This window comes from Podarcis tiliguerta, assembly GCF_965153285.1.
Source record: "Podarcis tiliguerta genome assembly, chromosome: 8".
Lineage (NCBI taxonomy): Eukaryota > Metazoa > Chordata > Lepidosauria > Squamata > Lacertidae > Podarcis > Podarcis tiliguerta.
The window spans coordinates 64380813-64402706 of NC_139541.1; the positions used below are offsets into that span (position 1 = coordinate 64380813).

A 21894-nucleotide genomic window follows, 5' to 3' on the forward strand; every position below is an offset into this window, starting at 1 on the left:
TCAGTGCACTAATGGACTAACCTCCATTGTCGGCAGGTAAGGTATAGCCCAGTGATGGGTGGACTAAACAGAGGGTTGAGAACCCTTCCCTCTTCCAATTACCCCTTCCGTACTTGGTAGTTTTCTTCCTTCCAACCCAGTTCAACTGAGGCCAAGGCCTAATGGAGGCTGCAAATTGTCCACCCCCAGTTTTTATTGCACCATCTGTGTCCCACAGTGCTTGTGAGTTGTTGGCATCCCTCTGTCTTGGGAGACAATGGAAGACTGTGCCTTGGCGTAAAGTCAAACTGCTGGAGAGTTACAGCGCCTGGCGTGACTGCAGAGATATGTTGGAGACATGTTTTGTTGCATCTGGGGAAAATGAAGGCGTCCGGTTCTGCTGCTGCAGGTGTATCCCTGCGTTTCTTCTTCCTGGGCTCCTCCCAGTGGTCATTCCTCCTCTGGTCACTGTTGTCGTCTGCAAGGGATTCCCACAGGGCAGGGGTGATGTACACATATTTCTCCACTCCCTAGGAATCCGCAATTTGAAAGAGCAGCAGTGAAGCAAACAAAGGGAAGGAGAGCCAGACTAAGGGGGGAAAGGAAGAGTGTCGGTAAATGGCCTGTTGTGGTTGTCCCACACATCACATCTGTTTTGGCTCTGAATCTGTTACCTTTCCCCACCACTTCGTCTTCCTAGATGGATCAGTTTGGAGTTAGGAGCTGGGGCGAGGCATGTTTAATGGCTGATGAGGATGGAGACACACATGACTATTTGTTTTTAAAGGGTGTGTGGGTGTCTAGCTGCAGGCAGGATGCAAAACGCTTTTTTTCTTCTTCTGGCACACAGTGACTCCAGTGATGGCTCTATAATTCATGATTGCCCTATTGTCCCAGTCAGAGCTCTTTGCAGAATGGTGTTTGGGTAAGATGAGGATGTGGGAATCACTCACTCTGACTCAGCCATAGTTTTGTGGCTGCTTAATCAGAGCGAAGCATCTACAGGAGACTTTGCCGCACAGAGGTTCAGGGTCTTGCCTCAAGGAGCTCCCCTCCCCGCCTGCCCTGCATGCCCTTACTAGCAAGAATTAGGTTGGTTTTCAGCTGATCTGTTTATTATAAATCTCCTTGCTTTGTTTGCAGAAAATGTGCAGGCAGATTAGACAGTATAAGCGAATCACTGAGCATTAAGAATGGACAGATCTGTCTCTTTTGGTGCTCTAGGTTTCTCGTTTCCCCAATCTGAAATTTATTTCTCTGTATTTCTGCAGCACTTTGAAATTTTTTAAAGAAAGAAAAAATCCTCACAAAATCCATCAGCATTTTCATGCAATGTCTCCTAATAAACAATTTTTAGATTTAGATATAACTGACCTTTTTTTGCAAGCAATCTCTTATAATGAAGTGCTGTTTTTTAATGCTATTTCCACTGTCTCCCTCAAACAGACACATTTTTATACATATTGTTTGATTGGAGAACTGCATTGCAAAATTCAGAGACGTGCAGATTTCAAAATATAGCTGTGCTTTGGTGCAGGGATTGGTTCACTGAACATGAGTTAGATATTTTCTCATTAAAATGGAAACAACATGAATTTTCTCTTCCATCCCCATTGAGCATTCATTCTGAATTGTTTGCTGAAAAGTTAGATGACTTTGCATCAAGCAATTTATATCCCACACTTCCCAGTGATTTTAGGACGTGACAGTGTCGTGTGATTTGGAGTGGGTGCTTTTTCTTATCTGGTCACCTTTACTGAGTTCCTGGCATAGCGCTTTGAGACCGCAGATTCCCATCCGCCCTCCCACTCGCTGGCCTGCAATGGCACATACCAGAGCTGTCAGTAATGCTTGTGTAACATCTGGTGGGCCAGCAAAATGTGTCATAAGCTCGCAAGCCAGCTATAAAGCAGGACTGAACAAAGAGTAGGAGAGAGACGCAGCAAGAAATGTTTCCAAATGCATCCCACCCCCCATCCCCCCGTTCTATTCATCTACACCTCCTTTCCATATTCAAGTCTGTACTGGAAGGAAGCTCATCCATGCAGACATTAATGGTCCATCTAAGATGATTCACAGAGGACAGGCAAGGCCATTCCAGCATGTGAAGGCGAAGGCTTTCCCTGGAAGGCTCCTCTTTGCCTCATCTGCTCTCTTTCATTCTAGATTCTCAGGGATGGACTGGGCTTTGGAAGGTCATTTCCTCAGATTCAGGGGAAGGCATCCTGTTAGGGTCCTGGATCTGGTCCCGTAGGCCCTGGTGGTCCAGGAGCTTCTTCTGGAGTGTCCTCTCATACATCCCAGTGGTGTCCTGATCTCCAACAGTCAACTCAGAGCCCTAAACATGGTCCAGTTCCTTAACTGGTGCCTCTGCAGCCTCCAGTTCTTGTGTCTGCATTGCTGCTATTGAGGGCATATGAAAAGATATACAGGTAACTCCCATTTTAGGCATGGACTACATTGGTGCATATGGTCTGAAGCTCAACATCAAAAAAACGAAGATCATGGCCACTGGGCCCATCACCTCCTGGCAAATAGAAGGGGAAGAAATGGAGGCAGTGAGAGATTTTACTTTCTTGGGCTCCATGATCACTGCAGATGGTGACAGCAGTCACAAAATTAAAAGACGCTCCTTGGGAGAAAGGCGATGGCAAACCTAGACAGCATCTTAAAAAGCAGAGACATCTCCTTGCCAACAAAGGTCCGTATAGTTAAAGCCATGGTTTTCCCAGTAGTGATGTATGGAAGTGAGAGCTGGACCATCAAGAAGGCTGATCGCCGAAGAATTGATGCTTTTGAATTATGGTGCTGGAGGAGACTCTTGAGAGTCCCATGGACTGCAAGAAGATCAAACGCATCCATTCTTAAGGAAATCAGGCCTGAATGCTCACTGGAAGGACAGATCGTGAAGCTGAGGCTCCAATACTCTGGCCACCTCATGAGAAGAGAAGACTCCCTGGAAAAGACCCTGATGTTGGGAAAGATTGAGGGCACAAGGAGAAGGGGACGACAGAGGACGAGATGGTTGGACAGTGTTCTGGAAGCTACAAACATGAGTCTGACCAAACTGCGGGAGACAGTGGAAGACAGAAGTGCCTGGCGTGCTCTGGTCCATAGGGTCACGAAGAGTCGGACACGACTAAACGACTAAACAACAACAACATTGGTGCAATCGTGCGCACGTGTACAGCTCGCAAATGGGGTGTTTCCAGTACATTGGTACCTCGGGTTAAGAACTTAATTCATTCTGGAGGTCCATTCTTAACCTGAAACTGTTCTTAATCTGAGGTACCACTTTAGCTAATGGGGCCTCCCACTGCTGCCGTGCTGCCGCCACGTGATTTCTGTTCTCATCCTGAAGCAAAGTTCTTAACCCGCGGTACTATTTCTGGGTTAGCAGAGTCTGTAACCTGAAGCATCTGTAACCTGAAGCGTCTGTAACCCGAGGTACCACTGTATATATTTTCAGATGCCCTGAATCCAGCAGCAATCTATATCACACACACACATATATACAAACACAAACAACTCAAATTCCCAGTATAGGAAGAAGTAGAGCTTTAACTCTTTGCCCCCAGCTATGATCCCAATATAGATCTCTGCCCCTACCCAGCCAGTCGATTGACCTAAGGGGAATAAGTTCACATTGCAGTGAATGGAATCCGCTGTGCCCCCCCACCCCATTCAAATAACCAGCATGGAAGAATCTGAATTGAGGCGCAAAGAGTTAACGTTTTCCCCAAAACACACACACACACACACACACAAAGCTACAGTCCTAATCTGGATCAGGCCCTCCGCACTGGCAGTTTGAGTAACCCTCTCCTCCCCCCCCCTCATTTAAGTTGCAGAGCTGGCTTGTCGTCTAGGTTGCCCATTCAGTTCCATGGGGGATTAGACTGCGTGAACGTGGGCCTGGGGCCTTCTTTGTTAAAGTGAAGTGGGAGCCATAAAATGAATAAGAGCAGAATGCATTGCAACAGGTCTTGGTGTTCCTGGCCTGCCTGCTGAAATGACAGCTGGGGCTTGCGGAAGGGGGCAGCCGTGCCGTGCAAATCTGCCTGTTATAAAACAGGGACTTATTGATCAGACCCTTCCTACAAAGTGCTGGGCAAAGGCTGATAGTTTGTTAATCCGGGGTCTTAATGGGGAGAGGGAGATTGCAAATTAATTTGGATTACATGGCTGAGAGCACGAGGGGATTTGTTTTCTAAGTTGTTTGGAGCCGAAAGAGAAAAGGGGGGAATTTGGCGGCCATAGCTGGTAGCTAAATCTCTCTTCATTTGTTGGGCATCAGACATTTGGGTCGCATGTATGGCTGGGGGGGGGGGATGGGGATTTGTTTGCATTTAAAGGTGAGCCTCCCAGATTCACACTTCCTGAAGCAGCACATGAACTGAAACAAAGGCATCCTTTTAAATTTGAAGGATGTTGCAAGGCCAAGTAAGGTGCACAGTAAGGCATACACTGGAGTAAAGTGTGCATTAAAATGCATACGTCAGGGAAAATAACATGCAAAGGTGTGTTGTATTAGAGGAACGTGCTTACAAAATGCACATATTAGGCAAAATGGCCTACGAAAATATCTGGAGAAATTGGCTGGTGAATTTTCATGACAACCTAAAAATAATAATAAAATTGCAAACTGATGGGGCAATGTGGAAAACTGAGAAACAGAGAAGAACTGAAATTGCCAGATTTACCTGTCCCCAGCCGCAGGAGACCAAAAGAGAGGATTTGTCCTCTGTGGATGCGGAAACTGTGGCCCTCCAGCTGTTGCTGGACTCCAACCGCCGTCAGCCTGGGTCCTGTCCAGATTGGTGGAGGGTTGGTTTTGCTTTTGCATATTTTGTAACATGACAATTCCGTTATAGTGCATTTAGTGGTGGATTTATACTGGACCATCCATCATTCCACTTTATTAGTCGATCTGCATGGCTTACCCAAGTGAAGCTTGGATTATTGCCATCTGGAGCAGCACTTTTGCACTTTGCATAACAAAGGAGGGAAGAAGAAACTGGAACATTGGCAGTAATGTAGAAAAAGTTTCAGGATTTCAACAGAGCTGAGGCTGATAGGAATTGCTGGTCAACAACATCTAGTTAAGGGAAGCGTCTAGGCTTTGCAGGTCCACCACAAGTAACTTTTGACCATTCATTTAGTTGCAGTGTGCATGGAGATAGCCTGGAACAAGTACACAGATGATGGTCTGAACACTGAATTGTGGTACATGAGGATCTGGTCAATAGCATTGGCTGAAAAACTGGCATGCCAGATACGAACAGCCAATGAGAATTCAAACCCCTTTAATATCTTCAATACTTGGTAATCATTCCTTGACTTCATACAACATGAGGACAGTGTTCAGAACCTGCCTTTGACTCATGGAAATCTGTGGAGAGACCTGCTAAGCTAACTTCAGGAATAAGACAATGACACTGTAGGTTCTTGTTTTTTTTAATGTTGTTTCATAGTATTTATCATAAATACGGAAAATTAAATATTTTTATAAAAAGTATGGGAATCATCTTTTTGATTGATTCTCTGGATTCAGAAACTGAAGGTAGAAAAATTAGACATCAAGGAGCAATCTGAGCTCTCTGTTGATCCATTGCTGAAGATGATTGCTTAAGGCTGGGCTGGATAACCAGTGTGTTTCTTGATGTAATGATTCATGAGTGTAACTTGTTCTCGTTCTTTCTCTCTCTCCAGGCCCATATTGTAGCAATTCAAATCCTCCACGCACAGTCCTGGTGATGGACTCCACCCCAGTGACCATCTTGTTCAACACAACAGCACATCGCTCGGGACGTGGCTTCCTCCTTTCTTATGCCAGTGGCAACCAGTCAGGTAAGAGAGATACACACCTTGCATTTGGTGCAAAGTTTGAGGTAACTGGGAAAAGTTTTGCCTCTTCAGCCTTCTGCCAGTGGACACTCTCCACTTCCACCACTGCATCTCAGTGAGCTCACCCATATGTCGCTCTTGCCCTTTGAGGAATGCCTTTCAAATTAAAAATAATTATGATATTTTTATTTTTTGTAAGTATTTGTGGCTGTCCATACAGTGAAACTGTTCCTTGTAGGGAAAGTGCTCCAGACCCCTGATCACTTTAGTTACCCATTTCTCCTCGTTTGCCAGTTGAAGGACCTGCTGATGGGATGTAGGAACCTAGGAAGTTGCCTTACAGCAGGTCAGAACATGGGTGCATCTTGCTCAGTCAGTACTGTCTACACTAACTAGCAATGGCTCTCTGGGGTTTCAAGCAAGGGAAACCCTGTAGTCCTTCCTGGAGATACCTGGGATTCAACCTGGGGTCTTCTGCATGTAAAGCGGATGCTCTACCACTGAGCTGCGGCCCTTTCCCAAAGGATGAGAAACACAGGATGTCGTCTGAGAGCAAGTCACACCATTGGTCCATGTAGCTCAGTATTGTCTACACACTGACTGGCAATAGCTCTCCAGAGCTCCAAGCTTGGGCATTCCCAGTCCTATCTGAAGATGCCAGGCAGGGGTTGAACCTACAAAGGCACAGCCCTTCCCCAAAGCAGTGTAAATGAGCCATTACATGCATGAGAATCATGCCTTGTGTTTTGACACTGGCAGGCAGAATGCCAATGGGAAACATCTGCAGCTGGCCTTTGCCTTTGAAGGCCCCACACAAGCAGCCAGTCATTGGGTCTTCCACACCACAAACATTTGTGAGTCACCATCCACCGCCACCCCATCAGCCCTTTGAGATTTTTTGAGAGGGATCGTAAGAGGATATGAGTTTCTCAGGGTTGATGAGAAACTTTGGACATTGGACTGCTTGGTATTCTTTCTCTTACGAGAATTGGGGAAAATAACACCCATTGTGTCCATCTTGGAACAGACTACATTCTTGGCATTTGTTTCTGACCTGCTATGAACATAGCACTGTCAATCAGATACTATTGCCCAAGCAGTTCTCTTCTCTCAGGAACAGATTCCTAGAACATGGTTCATAGGTGTGGAGCTCCCCATCTACTTCCATAGAGCTTGTGCTGCTGAATCTCCTAATGCAGGGGTAGCTAATCCATGACACTCTCCAGAAGATAGACTCATAGAGTCATAGAACTGTCGAGTTGGAAGGGACCCCAAGGGTCATCTAGGTCAACCCCCTGCAATGCAGGAATCTCAACTAAAGCATCCATGACAGATGGCCGTCCAGCCTATGCTTAAAAACCTCCAAGGAAGAAGAGTCCACAACCTCCCAAGGGAGACCGTCCCACTATTGAACAGCTCTTACTGTCCGAAAGTTCTTCCTGGTGTTTAGTTGGAATCTCCTTTCTTGTAACACGAAGCCATTGGTTCGAGTCCTACCCTCTAGAGTAGGGGAGGGGGAAGCATGTTCCATCTTCTATGTGACAGCCCTTTAGATATTTGAAGATGGTTATTGTATGTCCTCTCAGTCTACTCTTCTCCAGGCTAAACATATCCAATTCATGTTAAGCTAGTGGTCCACTAAGACCCCCTAGAGCTACTACTTGTGTGTACTACTTGCAAGCCAGGTGCCCCCATCTTATATTTGTTCATCTGGTTCTTCCTGCCTTTGGAGGTCTTTAAGCAGAGGCTTGACAACCATATGTCAGGAGTGCTCTGATGGTGTTTCCTGCTTGGCAGGGGGTTGGACTCGATGGCCCTTGTGGTCTCTTCCAACTCTATGATTCTATGATTCTATGATTCTAAGTGCAGAACCTTACATTTGTCCCTACTGGAATTCATTTTGTTAGTTTTGAACTAGTAGAACTGATTCTGTCTCTATTGCCTGAAATTTTGTGCTGCACGACAGATTTGCCTCTGTTTTCCTCACATACAGAGGAAAAAGTGAGTTCTGCAGAGCTGAATTGATTTCTATAAGCCCAGACTACATTTGGATCCAGACAGTGGTGCAGTTAGGTAATTATAGGTTAGTCTTCCCCAGCCTGGTGCAATCCAGATGTTGATGGACTACAGTTCTCATCATCCCTGACCATGGGCCATGCTGAGTAAAGGTGATGGGAACCGGAATACAAAAAAACATTTGGTGGGCACCAGGTTGAGGAAACCTGTTTTAGACCCTTTAGACTTAATGGTCTTACTCTCCCACCCCACCCCATTCCAGACCACACACACTTTAGCTGAAAGTATGAATTTCATCACTTATTTTAAAACGTGGTAAGCCTACCCTGCTGCCTATTTTGCTGGTCCTAGACTTCTGCCCAAATGTCCTGCTCTGATGGTGCCGTTGGATTGTATCCCTACTCAGAATAGGCCCATTGGAGTTAATGAACATGGCTGACTTGGGTTCATTAATTTCAATGGGTCTACTCTGAGTAGGACTTATTTGAAGACAACCCACTGTATCCAGATCAAGGGGTCAGAGTGTCAGAGTCACTGTGACTCGTAATCAACCAGGCCCTAAGTTCTGAACTCTTACCCAATGGAGCTCTCCCCTTCTCTTTTAGATTTGATCTCCTGTTTGCAGAAGGGAATCCATTATGAGAAGGAACAAATCAGGTGAGTGTTCCCTTATGTGAGACTCCAAGCATAGATGGGATTCTTCTTACAGCCCTAAAGGGCCCCCAATACCTGAAAGACCACCTCCTTCCCCACAGACTCTCTTGGGTGCTAAGATCACCCAGGGGTGTTCCTCTACCCTCAGAAGCTCCAGGGCTGGTGGCTCAGGAGAGAGCCTTCTCTCTAGCAGCTCCCAAGTTGTGGAGGTCCTTTCCCACAGAGGTCCTTCTGGCACCTTCATTATACACCTTTCAGAAAATGCTGAAGGTACAGCTCTTTACCCTGACCTCTGACACTTGAGATTTAGGACCCACCAATTCTTGTGATTTTAGGTTTTTTATACAGTGTAACATTGTGTTTTAATATTAATGTCGGTTATAACCCGACTTGGGACCGTAGGGTAAAAAATGACAACAACTCAAGGCCAGCAGAAACCTGTTCTCTAAGCAGGTTTGTGGGGCTGCTGCCCTCTGTGCTGCTACCCTAATGTAGGGATTTGAATCTGTGTTCAACTAGGACTGAGTCTTTCTTAGTGTCCTTGAGCCCCAAGAACACAGAGTAGTTATAGCATGGTAGAAATGGAACCCTAAAGCTTGCATATGCCACCTGAGGATATATGAAAACTGGCTAGCTTTCCAGAGGTGCTCCCACATAAAGAGAAGGACCCAACACCATGTTGTCTTTTATTTTCTTGCAGAGTTTACTGCCCTGCAGGCTGCAAAGGAGTATCGGGAGACATCTGGGGCAACACGAACCAAGGCTACCGGGATGTGAGTCCTGCAGCATCAGTCGTGCTTTCAGAAAGGCATAGGTGTTTTGGACTACAACACCCATCATCCCTGACCCTTGGCCAGGATAACTGAGGCTGATGGGAGCTGTAGTCCACATCATCTGAAGGGGCATGAAATAATCCACTAAAGCTTATGCCGTAACAAATTTGTTGTTGTTGTTTTTTAATTAGCCAGAAGACTCTTCAGAGGTTATTTTCGGCTGCAACAGGCAAACATAGCTATCCTGCTTTGAAATTGTTACAGTGGAAAGTCCCTGGCTGAATATGTTTTCCTGCGGGGCTGCAGACAACACTGCACTGTTTTTGAAAGGTTCAAGTACCCCTCAGAAAGAGTGAGGCTTGAAATGTCCACCTTTAGGCTCACAGTTGGCCATTGATGGTGGCCAGAACAATACCCCCAAGGTCTCTGCTGACCAGCCCCACAGTGAGCTGACTGTGGTCCTGACCTTCTGCAGCCAAGCCTCAATTCTTGCTGAGCCCACTAACTCAGGGGTCAGCAAACTTTTTCAGCAGGGGGCCGATCCACTGTCCCTCAGACCTTGTGGGGGGCTGGACTATATTGGGGGGGAGAACAAATTCCTATGCCCCACAAATAACCCAGAGATGCATTTTGAATAAAAGCACATATTCTAATCATGTAAAAACACGCTGATTCCTGAACCATCCGCAGGCCGGATTTAGAAGGTGATTGGGCCGGATCTGGCCCCTGGGCCTTAGTTTGCCTACCCATACCCTAACCAATAAACCCCGCTAGTCCCCAGCCTCAAACAGGATATTGTGTGATAAAGACAGGAGTCGCATTGATTAAAATGTTCCAAATTGTGATATCAGTGAAGGGTTTAAATAGTTCTTTAAAAAGAAATGTGACATTCTTTACAGATGGTTCTTCACATGGACAAAACACACATCTACTTCCCAATTTCCTTTTTTTTTGCCTCTATTTATTTCTCTTTATTAAGATATTTATAAACTGCTTTTCTTCAAAGATACCAAGGCAGTGAACAATAAATATAACTTCAATGCTGATACAACCATTGTTTCTGTAATGTTATCCCTGCAACACATCTGGTGTATGGGAAGATCAGCAGTTAAGCTCAGAATGTAATCTTAGTATTATGTAGGGTGGTTTTAAGATTGCTTATTTACATTTTTAAAAACTGTTTGTTTTTTGTATTTTTAAGGAATATTTTCAATTCTACTTTGTAAACCACTTAGAGGTGTGTGTGTGTTGTTTTTTTAAAATGCATAAAATAATGTTCTCCATTCCCGTGGTGTCTTCACGCTGGATTTCTGCTGCCTGAAGATTTGTCACCACCATCTTCTTCCTTTCACTGTCTCATAATATATATTCCCTGCAGACATCTGTTCTTTGCAAAGCTGCTGTCCATGCCGGCGTAATCTTAGATGAGCAAGGGGGACATGTCACTGTGTCTCGAGAGAAGGGTATCACTCTTTACGAGTCAACCTTTGCCAATGGACTTTACTCAAAAAGGTGAGGGCGGACAAATCAGAGCGGATGTTCATTAAATATCCAACATTGTCTAATCTCCCTGCAAACAAATAAGGGTGAATGCTCAATAAAGAGGTTGTCTGGAAGCAACCTGAGTCTCTAGATCCTTAATCTTATCCATCTTTCTGTTTCCTTTTGAATAGGGGATCTTTATCTGAAAAACGCCTCATCTTTCACAAAGGTATGTCGCTCGTACTAATTGGTTGGTGTTTTTGTTTAGAGGGATTTCTGTTCCCGCTATGATGCTGATGAATCTTCAACCTTAAAAACAACAGCCACAAATTGCTGCAAAAATGTGGAGAATCCAATGTAAGATTGCAAAACCAAGACACTTAAGAGAAATGAAACTGAGAGATACGTCCAGCTCTGCCTCTGTAGTTAATTGGTCCCATTCCTGAACTTCTGTTACTGGAAACATGTTTCTTCCTAGCGTTCAGCCAACAGCCACCCTTTCCTTCCTTCCGCAGCCTGCTCCAGTTTCCTGGAAGTATCTGGCTTCAACGCTTCATCCTACTGGCACGAACAGAACATCATGGGGGAGAACAAGGCCTGGATAGCGGAGCACGCCTCTTTCGGTGCCGACGGCACTTCCTGGGCAGCACTTCAGAGCTCTGCAGATGAGTGGTTGGAAATAGACTTGGGCGGAAAGAGGAACATCACAGGTCAGTAAGTATCTGCATCTTTTTGTTTGTTTGTTTTCACAGGCGGAGTGGAGGGAGAGACATAATGACTCTTGTCCAATATGCTCTGACTGGCAGAAGCTTTCCAGAGTCCTAAGCAGATATCCTTCCCATCACTGGTGGGATGGGAACTGGTCCATTAGGGGAACTGGTCCATTAGGGGGGAAGGGGTGTTGCCCTCCCAACTTCAGTCTGCCTTCTTACTTATTGCATCCAGTCCAAGGGGGTGGCCCTGGCTGTCAGCAGTGGGGAGCCATGACTGTTTAAAGTGGTACAATCTTGCTTTAAATGCACAGTGCAGATGAGGCCTTCCTCTTGCCTTCTTCTGCTTCATTCTTTCCTCCACTGCCCCTCGTTACCTCAGGGATATGGCCCAGGCCACCATTGCACAGAACAAATTTCATATTATGTCCTTTCAGAGTCATTCTTTATTGTTTGGCAAGGCCTGAGGACAAGCTGGGCCCTTTCTGCTGTGGCAAACCCAGAACGTTAGCCTGTTAATTGGCGTGAGGAAGAAGAGAGGCATTGTGACGCTGAGTGGCTGGGGGCTGAGTGGAATGCAGGAAGGGAACGCATGAATGGAAAGGGGGCTTATCTGATTGCCTCTCCGGCTGGTGTTTGGCAGAGCAAGGGGACAGGGTTAAACATACAAGCTGATTGGTCTCAAAAAGCTTCAAGAATCAGGTCCCAGTGGTCCACAGAGGAGGAACTCAGTGGCTGTTGTTGTTCTATATTGCAAGTCTCTCACAATATCGGAACTTGGGGCCATCCGATAAAGCTGAATGTGAGAGGATTCAGGAAAGGCATAGTTTAAACTATGGAGCAAATATAGGCCCCGTCTGTACCACACTTTTAAAGCAGGATCATACCACTTTAAACAGGTATGGCTTCCCCTGTAGAATCCTGGGAAGTGTGTTTATTTTATTTCATCCTAAGATCCCAGGGCGATTCACAAGAAGTGTAGTTTTTTTAAAGGGAGCTGGGAGATGTTAGAGGTTTCTTTTCCCCTCGCAGAGCTGCAGTTATCAATGTTTTTAACAACCGCTCACTCTTCCCAGGGAACTCTGGGAATTGCAGTTCCGCAGCTGACACAACGGTGGCATGACAGGAGCCTATTTCACACATTAGCACCGTTGCCGTATGTGAGGTACCAGTTTAACCCATCTCTGTTCCAGGAATCATAACTAAGGGATCGTCTCACAAGCACGACTACTACGTCAAATCCTACCAAGTCCTCTCCAGCAGGGATGGAAAGAACTGGAAGGCCTACAAATCCAATGGTGGTCATGAGGAGAAGGTGCGGAGGGATTAGCATCGGTGAATGGTTTAGGCCAGGATGGAAAACGGGTAGCAAAAGGTCACAGTTGACCCTCCATTTCTAACCCATCTAACCCATCCCAGGTCTTCGAAGGAAATAAAAACAGCCACGAAGAAGTCTCCAACGCCTTCATCCCCCCGATCCTGGCCCGCTACCTGCGCATCGTGCCCCACAGCTGGAACCAGAGGGTGGCTCTGAAAGTGGCGCTTCTGGGGTGCCAAGTGGCTCGCCTGAAGTCCCAGCACCCCTATAGCGACGGCGGAAGTAAGGAGGGCTGGGGCCGGCTGTATGTTTGGTTCTTGGAAAGACGATTTATTTATTTGTGGCTTTTAATGGGGTTTGTAATATTTTATACATTGTATAAGGCCGTCACAAGTCAAGGCCAACCAGGCAGCCCCTGGTGGTGGCAGCGGCACCACCAAGGCCTGGAGGTGAGGCCAGAGCTACTGGCAAGAAGAGGCAGAGCCAATGACAGCCAGAGCCTGCTAGTTCAAGGTTTGGCCCTAGAAAGGCAATGCAGAGAGTAAGAAGGTGGAATGTGACAAGTCTGTGCTACCATCTGAACTTGTTCGGGGTTTGGTTACCAGATTTATTTCAATGAAGCCTGGCTCCAGGCTGCTGAGACTGCCACTGCCACGTTTCCTGGGGACATATTATTATTATTATTATTATTATTATTATTATTATTATTAATACCCCGCCCTCCCCAGCCAAGGCCAGGCTCAGGGCGGCTAACAAGCAATAATAAAAACAAGTTGAATGAATACAACTTAAAAACAAGATTAAAATACAACATTAAAATATTGAAACATTAAAATGCAGCCTCATCACAGGAGGAGAAAGGAAAAAGAAAGAGGGGGAGGGAATCAAATTGGCTCCAAGCCAAAGGCCAAGCAAAACAACTCTGCCTTACAGGCTCTGCGAAAAGAAATCAGATCCTGCAGGGCCCTGGTCTCATGAGGCAGAGCGTTCCACCAGGACGGAGTCAGTGTTGAGAAGGCCCTGGCTCTGGTTGAAGCTAATCTAACTTCCTTAGGGTCCGGGACCACTAGGGTGTTGCTATTTATGGACCTTAAGGTCCTCCGTGGGCCTGCTGGGAGGGGCGGTCCTGTAGGTATGAGGGTCCTAGGAAATCTGGGGACAGAATTTGTCCAGGGACAGATTTGCAAATCTGGGGGCTGTCCCCGGGAAACGGGGACATCTGGTAGCCCTATTCTAAAAGGTAGACAGCAGGGGCAGGCTGAGGTTTGCCCATATTGTCGAGCATCCATTGAGCAGCTGCTGGGGAAAACTCTTCTCTGCCTAAGACCTTGGAGAGCTTGACAATACTAGGCCAGATGGAGAAATGCCTTGACGTGAGAAAAGCAGCCTGCCCCCTATAACCCATGTTGCAGCCGGAGGTTGACAGTGGGCTGTGTTTGGACCCTTTTGGAGTAAGAATTTGGAGACAGCACCTGAAGTGTGGTGCGTCAAGTACGTCCCCTGAAGCTCTACCCCTTTGCAGTTCGCAGTGGCCCCAAGGAGTCCCCTCTCTTGACCAGCAGCCCAGCCGTTTTCACCCGAATCCCAGGAATAGTGATCAATTCGGAAAAAACAGGTAAGTGCTCACTGGCAGCAAGGAGTGGCTTGGCCTAGCTGTCGGCGCAGAGGCAGAAATGATGGGTTATAGCTGAAGGGCTGTTCCATGGATGGTGTAGCAAGCTTGTTTTCTGCTGCTCCGGAGGTTAGGACCCAAACCAGTGAATTCAAATTGCAGGAAAGGAGATTCCGACTAAACATTCGAAAGAATTATTCTGAAGGTAAGAGCTGTTCAACACTGGAACGGTCTCCCTCAGAAGGTGGTGGACGCTTTCATTTGAGATTTTAAAGCAGAATTTGGATGGCCATCTGTCAGAGATGCTTTAGCTGAGATTCCTGCACTGCAGGGGGTTGGACTAGATGACCCTCGGGTCCCTTCCGATTCCATGCTTCTAAGGGCTTTTTTCCCCTGTGCTGAATCTCTCAACGTTCAGCATATTAGGGTGACCCCACATTCTGGTATTATGATAGAGGGAGAAAGCCTTCTCTGTGTCTCCACTTTCTTCACACCTTGCCTGATTTTGTACACTTCCTTCACGTTGCCAATTTCTCCCCTTTTTTCTGCACTGAACTACAGTGGTACCTCTGGATGCAAACGGGACCCATTCCAGAGCCCCGTTCGCATCCTGAAGAGAATGCAACGCACATCTGTGCGGGTCGCGATTCGCCGCTTCTGTCCATGCGCGTGATGTCATTTTGAGCATCTGCGCATGCATGAGCGGCGAAACCCGGAAGTAATGCGTTCCGTTACTTCCGGGTCGCCACGGAGTGCAACCCGAAAACGCTCAACCTGAAGCAACTTTAACCTGAGTATGACTGTATTTCTCTTCCTTTCTCTCCAGGGCCCCCATTGCTGGTGATGCTGCTGATTGGAGGCTTTGTGCTCATCTCCTCGGCCCTCTTGCTGCTGGTTTTCCTCTGTCGTAAGAAGAGGTGAGTAGCGGCCTCCCCTCCCACTTCTCACCAATCAGCCCTGTAATTTGTGGGGACTCCTTTCAATCCTATCCTGGAAGGGCAGGAGATGTCACAGTCACAAGGTCCATGAGCTATAGCTTTCCTGCAATCTCCCCTTGACAATGGGCTGCATACACACCATACTTTCAAGGCACGTGGCTTTAATAAACATACACAAGGAAGCCTGGGAACTGTAACTGCTTAGATTACTGCAATGCACTCTATGTGGGGCTACCTTTGAAGGTGACCCAGAAACTACAACTAATCCAGAATGCGGCAGCTAGACTGGTGACTGGGAGCGGCCGCCGAGACCACATAACACAGGACTTGAAAGATCTACATTGGCTTCCAGTACGTTTCCGAGCACAATTCAAAGTGTTGGTGCTGACCTTTAAAGCCCTAAATGGCCTCCGTCCAGTATACCTGAAGGAGCATCTCCACCCCCATCATTCTGCCCGGAAACTGAGGTCCAGCACCAAGGGCCTTCTGGCGGTTCCCTCACTGCTAGAAGCCAAGTTACAGGGAACCAGGCAGAGGGCCTTCTCAGTAGTGGCACCGGCCCTGTGGAACACCCTCCCACCAGATGTCAAAGAGAAAAACAACTACCAGACTTTTAGAAGACATTTGAAGGCAACCCTGTTTAGGGAAGCTTTTAATGTTTAACAGACCACTGTATTTTAATATTTTTTTGGAAGCCGCCCAGAGTGGCTGGGGTATAAATAAAAACAATATTAATATTATTATTATTATTATCATCAACATCATCGTTAATTAAGGGTGCTGTGGATTGTGGCTCTGTGAGAGATAAACTACGGTTCTCAGGATTCCTTGGGGAAAAGCTGTTTGCTTCAACGGTACGATACGCATACAGCCACAAACACAAGTTGAGCACATGCGTACAAGAAGTCTTCCCATCCAGTCTGCAAATAGATTGTGCCTTCTGAGATTATGTTGCAGTAGAGATAGGCGGCTGTTTCCCTCTCACTTCACACAAATTGACTCCCTCCAGAAACCTCCTGCTGCACTACAATTCCCATCATCCCTAAGCACTGGCCATGCTGACGGGAGAGATCTCTAGGTTTGAGAGGTCTGTAGCAGCCTTGAGAGGGCCATTAGGCTCAGTCTGAATCCTGAGAAGACAGAGGCTTTGTGAATGTGTGGTTCTTGGCTCCAGTTGCCTGCCCTGAATTGGGTAGTAGCACTACCTCCGAAGGAGCAGGTACATGAACTGGGAGTGTTCCTAGAAATCCAGAACCTTGGGGTCGGGGTGGAAAATCTGGCTGAACCTGCTTGATAAGTTTTCTCCCTCTCTCTACCCAGCAGAAAGACACCAGCAGATCAGGACTGCAACCTCATAAAAGGTAAAGCGCCTAACAATACACAGAACTAGCACAAGTAGTCACATTTGGGAACTGGTGAGCAGATCGCCCTGCTTTTCCAGTGCAAGTGTGTATGGTGCAGGGAGACAGATTATTGTGTGTTTCTGCACACCTGTTTTGAAATAGCTCTCCCCCCCCCCATTTTTTAGAGGTGACCCACAAATCATTCTAATATCTTAGTCACGGCACCTTGCGTCTCGAATGCCCTCCCCAGAGAAACCTGCCCAACACTCACTAATTTGTATTTTTGCTCCAGGTGAATACAAGGCATTCCAGCTCTTTGAATTGCTGGTTTTCATAGCTATTATGCTCCCGCCTGGTCTGCTGGGTGGATGAGGACGTTTTCCATCTTTTAAATTGTTCTGTTGTTGGGTTTCGGGGGAGAATGAGAGGTTTTACTTTTTGACTGTGTATTTTCACTCAAGGAGTGAAATGCTAAAGGCTGACTTGCACGTGCATTTCCTCAACCAGAGTTAGCCGAAATGGTGCCCTGCAGATGTTGCTGGACTACAACTCCCATCATCCCTGACCATAGGACATATGGGTCGGCGCCAGTGGGAGTTGGAGTCCAGCGACATCTACAGGGCATGCATGTTGCCTACCCCCATTCAGACAAATAACAGCCTCCCATCAGCTTCTGTTCGCTAACTTCCAAAACTGAATGTCATTTCCTTTTGCAGCCTGCTCATTATTATTAAAAATTGCTTCAATTGTATCTGGAAAGGAACGTTCTTTTATTTCTTATCACAGAGCTGGGAGGGACCTTAGAGATCTTCTAGTCCAGAATGGATGCTTGGAGACTACCATTCCCATCACCCCTGACCACTGGTCCTGTTAGCTAGGGATGATGGGAGTTGTAGTCCCAAAATGCTAGAGGGCCAAGTTTGGCCATGCCTTCTCTAGTCCAAGCCCCAATGCAGGATCTGTGTGTTTCTGGTGGTGGTGAGCTGTCTGCCCATTTAGTTCCTTCTCCAAAATGAAAAATGGACTGTTTGATTGCAGCATGCAAAGTGGCTTCAAGCTGCTCGTTTGTTACTGCTGCTGACCTCAGGATTCCCTTTTAGGTTTCCCAACATCAGAAGCCAGCCAGGTGTGTCCCAGAGGGAGCCTGCAGTTGTCCACCTCGGAAATCGCCTCATTCCCTAGGTCTGGAACACCAGTAGATCTCAGCAGGGCTCAGTCTCCAGGTAGGTGGCGTCTGTTCTGGGTTTGAGAAAGCTCCACTGTTGCCCATAGCAAGGGCTGGGGAACCTTTTTATGCCCAAGGGCCACATTGCCTTCTGCATAGCCTTCCAGGGGCGACGTGCCAGCACTACTCAACCTGTAAATCTGTAAATCCATATGAAATGCCGTAAGCTTCCACAGACCCAGGTAAGTACCCAGGAATCACTTCCTGGTAGGAGAAGTAGGGAGAGCATAACAATATTTACGAGCAAACCATCCCGAATACAACTTACAGACACCTGTTCTTCTTTCCCTGCCCTCCATTCCCCCCCAAAACACTGGGGATGTGGGGAGGAGAAAGAATGCCTTTTCTGAATGGCCGTCTTGTTCTTTTGTGGTGGAGAAAACACAGGGTTAATTCTAAGGAACCGGGTTCGGGTGCCCATAAATTAGTTTCGAGCCAATGCAGCTCATTGTGCAGAAACAACTCCGGCAAATTTAGACAGCTCTTATTACCAGCTCGTGCTCAGCATATTCGCTCCATTCACCCCACACAGATGGGACCAAACACTCAGCCCATTGACTCCTGATTTCCATCCATGATGCTTAGCACGCATAAGGGGGGGGGGGAGAACTGGGCATGAGGCCATCAGCAAACATCTGCATTCTGGAGCAGCTGGTGGCAGTGCCATTCGTGCAAAGGGGTCAGGCCCACAGGAAGGAAGGAAGCAGGGAGGCGGGAGGAATTCGGGGGAATCTCCACTTTGCGCCCTGCCATGGCCCAACCCTTTGTACCTTCTATACAAAGCCACTTGGAACAAGGCCTGTTGCCGCACATTTCTCAGGGGCGAGTGCAGGATGTCAGCAGTGCTTGTAGGAGTAGGACCAATGAAATATGTCCTGGCAGAATCCATGTTTGGGAGTGGGGGGGATGATACGGATGCAAACTAGGGTAAAGATCTCCATTTAGGCAGCTTGTCGACACAGGAAGGTCTTCAGCAGGTGGGAAAAGACAACAGAGGTGGGACCTGTCTAATATTCAAAGGGAGGGGAGAGCATTCCAATGGGCTGGTGCCGCAACACTAAAGGCCCAATTCCTACATTGGGTGCAATGGACATCCTGATAAGAAAGTAGCTTCACGAGGCCCTCAGCTGCAGAGCACAGTGATTGACTGGGACTATAAGGGGTGAGACAATCCTTTAGGTTCCGAGCCGCATAGGGCTTTGTTCACCAATACAAGAATGCAAACAAGAGACATCCTGAGATGGTATTACGTCAAACAATGTGGAAGTATTGTGGAATACTCTGCCAATGGAGGTTCGGCAGGCATTTTCCGATTCAACTTTTAAATATGCCTGTTGAAAAACTCTTTTATTGCATTAGGGTGATACAGGCAGTTCATAATACATCTTTCCACAACAGTGACATGATTTTTTTAAAATAAAAAAATCAACTTCTTTAATATGGCTTTGATTGCATGGCTTTTATGTGCAATTGTGGTGATCCACTCTGATATGTAAAATAAATTAGTGGCATACAATTATTTGTAAATGAATGAATGAATACAGTGGTACCTTGGTTCTTGAACTTAACCTGTTCTGGGAGTCCATTCAACTCCCAAAACCATTCAGAAACCAAGGCGTGGCTTCCGATTGGCTGCAGGAGCTTCCTGAACTCAAGCGGAAGCCACGTCGGACGTTCGGCTTCCGAGAAACATTCGCAAACCGGAACACTTCCTTCTGGGTTTGCGTCGTTTGGGAACCGATTTGCTCGGGAGCCAAGCTGTTTGAGAACCAAGCTATCAGTTGTATGTACATACGTACATACATAGGCTGATTTTAGGTGATGTGTCTCAGAGGGCTGAATCCATAGTTTCACCAGGATTTTTGTTTTCCCCCTTTACAGAATACGCCGAGCCAGATGTGGTCCAAGTCAGCCCCAGTACCCAGTCCATCCCGTCCACATTCAAGCCGGCTCTGGACGAAGGCTACACGCTCCCCCTGGTGGTGAATCACTACGATGTGCCAGGAAAACACCACGAGTATGCAGAGCCCTTGCCTCCCGAGCCAGAGTATGCCACCCCCTTCTTAGATCAGTCTCCTCCTGCGGAGCCGGAAGGAGGCGCATTCAGGAAGAACGTCTGTGTCATCAAAGTCATCTCCTCTCCCCAAGGCCAGGCAGGACCCCTGGTCTCGCCAGTCTGCCCAGAGGCCCTGGCGCAATACGACTCGCCTGCTCAACGGCCGGCAGAGAAGCCAGAGGGCAAAGCGGGCGAGGCTGGCTTGCGGGAGGGACCTGCCCAAACCGGCACCATCTACACGGAGCCTCACGGCGACCGGACTCCGAGCCCGAGAGACGAACGCCTTCCACCGCAGCCAGCTACCTCTCCGCAGAGCTTCCAGCTCACAGACTCCCCGCTCACACATGTCTATCACGAGCCCTTGTGAGCAGCGCAGAAAGGATCTTCTGGTGCCCAGGCTGCTAGGAAAGAGGTGGATTTTTGCAGAGCATCTTCAGGTCAAGGGCGTAGGAAAGCCTTAATCAGGCTCTCTGTCCATCTAGCCCAATATGGTCTACACTGACGGGCAGCAGCTCTGAAGCAGAGATCTTTCCTAATGCTTGCCACCTGATCCTTTTTTAAAAAATTGACTGACGTTCTGGGATCTTCTACGTGCAAAGGGCTTGCTTCTCCCCTGAACTGTGGTCCTTCTTGCAGGAAAAACATAGCACTCTTCCTCCCACCAGCAAAGGAAAATTAATTCGTTTTTTCCATGCTCAACTCCTATGGAGCCTGGGCAAGCTTTCAGTTCCAGGGGGCTTGACTGGGGTTCTCTCTTACTTTTAGCAAATGCCTCTGGCTTATCTTCATTAGGACTTGAAGGAACCAGTCATGTATTTGGACAGAGGGTTGAAAAATTGCATTCATATGGTAACATTTATTCTCACTGCTCTGCAGTTGCAATTACTTTTTGTGAATAACAGATATATAATATATATACATGTTGTGACATGAGGTTCCTAGGAGGAAGAACAGAGCCACCGTAGCTCCCTGATCCTCCATCACATTCCCTTATTAAAAACTTGAAGGCATTTCGTAAACCAAATCAAAATCCTTTGCTCTCTTCCTCTTCCCAACAGCAGTCACCACAAATCCGCCAGATGTTTCGTTTTACTTGCTTTAACTATTCATTTGCTGCTCATTGATATATCCTTCCCCACTTCATGGAGGGTCAAAAACAAGAAAATGTTTGCTGGCTATCAGTGGCAACTAATTCCATGAACTGGGAGGCAGTTGTCATGAACTCGTAGGACAGCGAGGAAGGGGAGGGGAATTTGGGCGAACGGATGTAGCCACAACTGGGACACCCCGGGGCAAGCTGAAGGGGTGGTTGGGGACTTAGGAGGTTCTCGCGGGACTTCAGAGGGGGCAGCTGACAGGTCACGGGAGTCAGGGGAGGGGGACACGTCGCCAGAAATCAGAGGTGTCCCCTCCCATCTCCACAGACACAGCAGGCTCTGAGGCTTTGGGAACAATGGGAGGTGCACTCCAGGAGACTGAGACAGGCAACAGAACAAGCCAAATTTACTAGTTGATCCAGGTGAAGATCACGGGATTTGTTAGTTCTGGGAGGTTTGTGGTCACTGGGTTGGATTAGGCTCAGAGCAGGTGAGGATCTCACCTGCCTCATCAAGTGGAGCAAACCCAGATGTGTCCATCAAGATGGTAAGGAGAAAAGGGAAGCAAGGCAGAGACTCTGCTCAGCTTTCAACGTGGATGGACCACGGCATGGCTGCTTCACAAATGCCACTGGACTGTGACTTAGGGACTTTTTCTGACCCTGGGTCTGCTGCAGAGGTGAAGCACCTGGCTTTACTGTTTGCTTGTGGTACTGGACTGTTTGGGTTTTTTTACCTTTAGGACTGACTAGGACTTGCTGATCAGAAGATCGGTGGTTCGAATCCTCGTGACGGGGTGAGCTCCTGTTGCTTGGTCCCTGCTCCTGCCAACCTAGCAGTTCGA

At 47.3% G+C, this 21894-nt stretch overlaps 1 protein-coding gene across 2 annotated transcripts in view; it reads left to right on the forward strand.

Annotated features, from left to right (window-relative positions):
* Nucleotides 1-20983, forward strand: part of LOC310684291 (discoidin, CUB and LCCL domain-containing protein 1-like) — a 40394-nt gene extending 19411 nt beyond the window's left edge. Inside the window, exons 3-15 of one of the 2 annotated variants that reach the window (XM_083455182.1) lie at nt 5692-5829; nt 8448-8499; nt 9197-9269; nt 10648-10781; nt 10943-10980; nt 11267-11461; nt 12655-12776; nt 12881-13061; nt 14302-14394; nt 15218-15308; nt 16650-16690; nt 17773-17895; nt 19779-20983. In XM_083455182.1, the coding sequence (XP_083311308.1) occupies nt 5692-5829; nt 8448-8499; nt 9197-9269; nt 10648-10781; nt 10943-10980; nt 11267-11461; nt 12655-12776; nt 12881-13061; nt 14302-14394; nt 15218-15308; nt 16650-16690; nt 17773-17895; nt 19779-20320 (1823 nt within the window). In that variant the 3' untranslated portion in view covers nt 20321-20983. The remainder of the gene's footprint in view (nt 1-5691; nt 5830-8447; nt 8500-9196; nt 9270-10647; nt 10782-10942; nt 10981-11266; nt 11462-12654; nt 12777-12880; nt 13062-14301; nt 14395-15217; nt 15309-16649; nt 16691-17772; nt 17896-19778) is intronic. The other variant, XM_083455183.1, reaches the window with a different exon arrangement.
* The last annotated feature ends 911 nt before the right edge of the window (nt 20984-21894 follow it).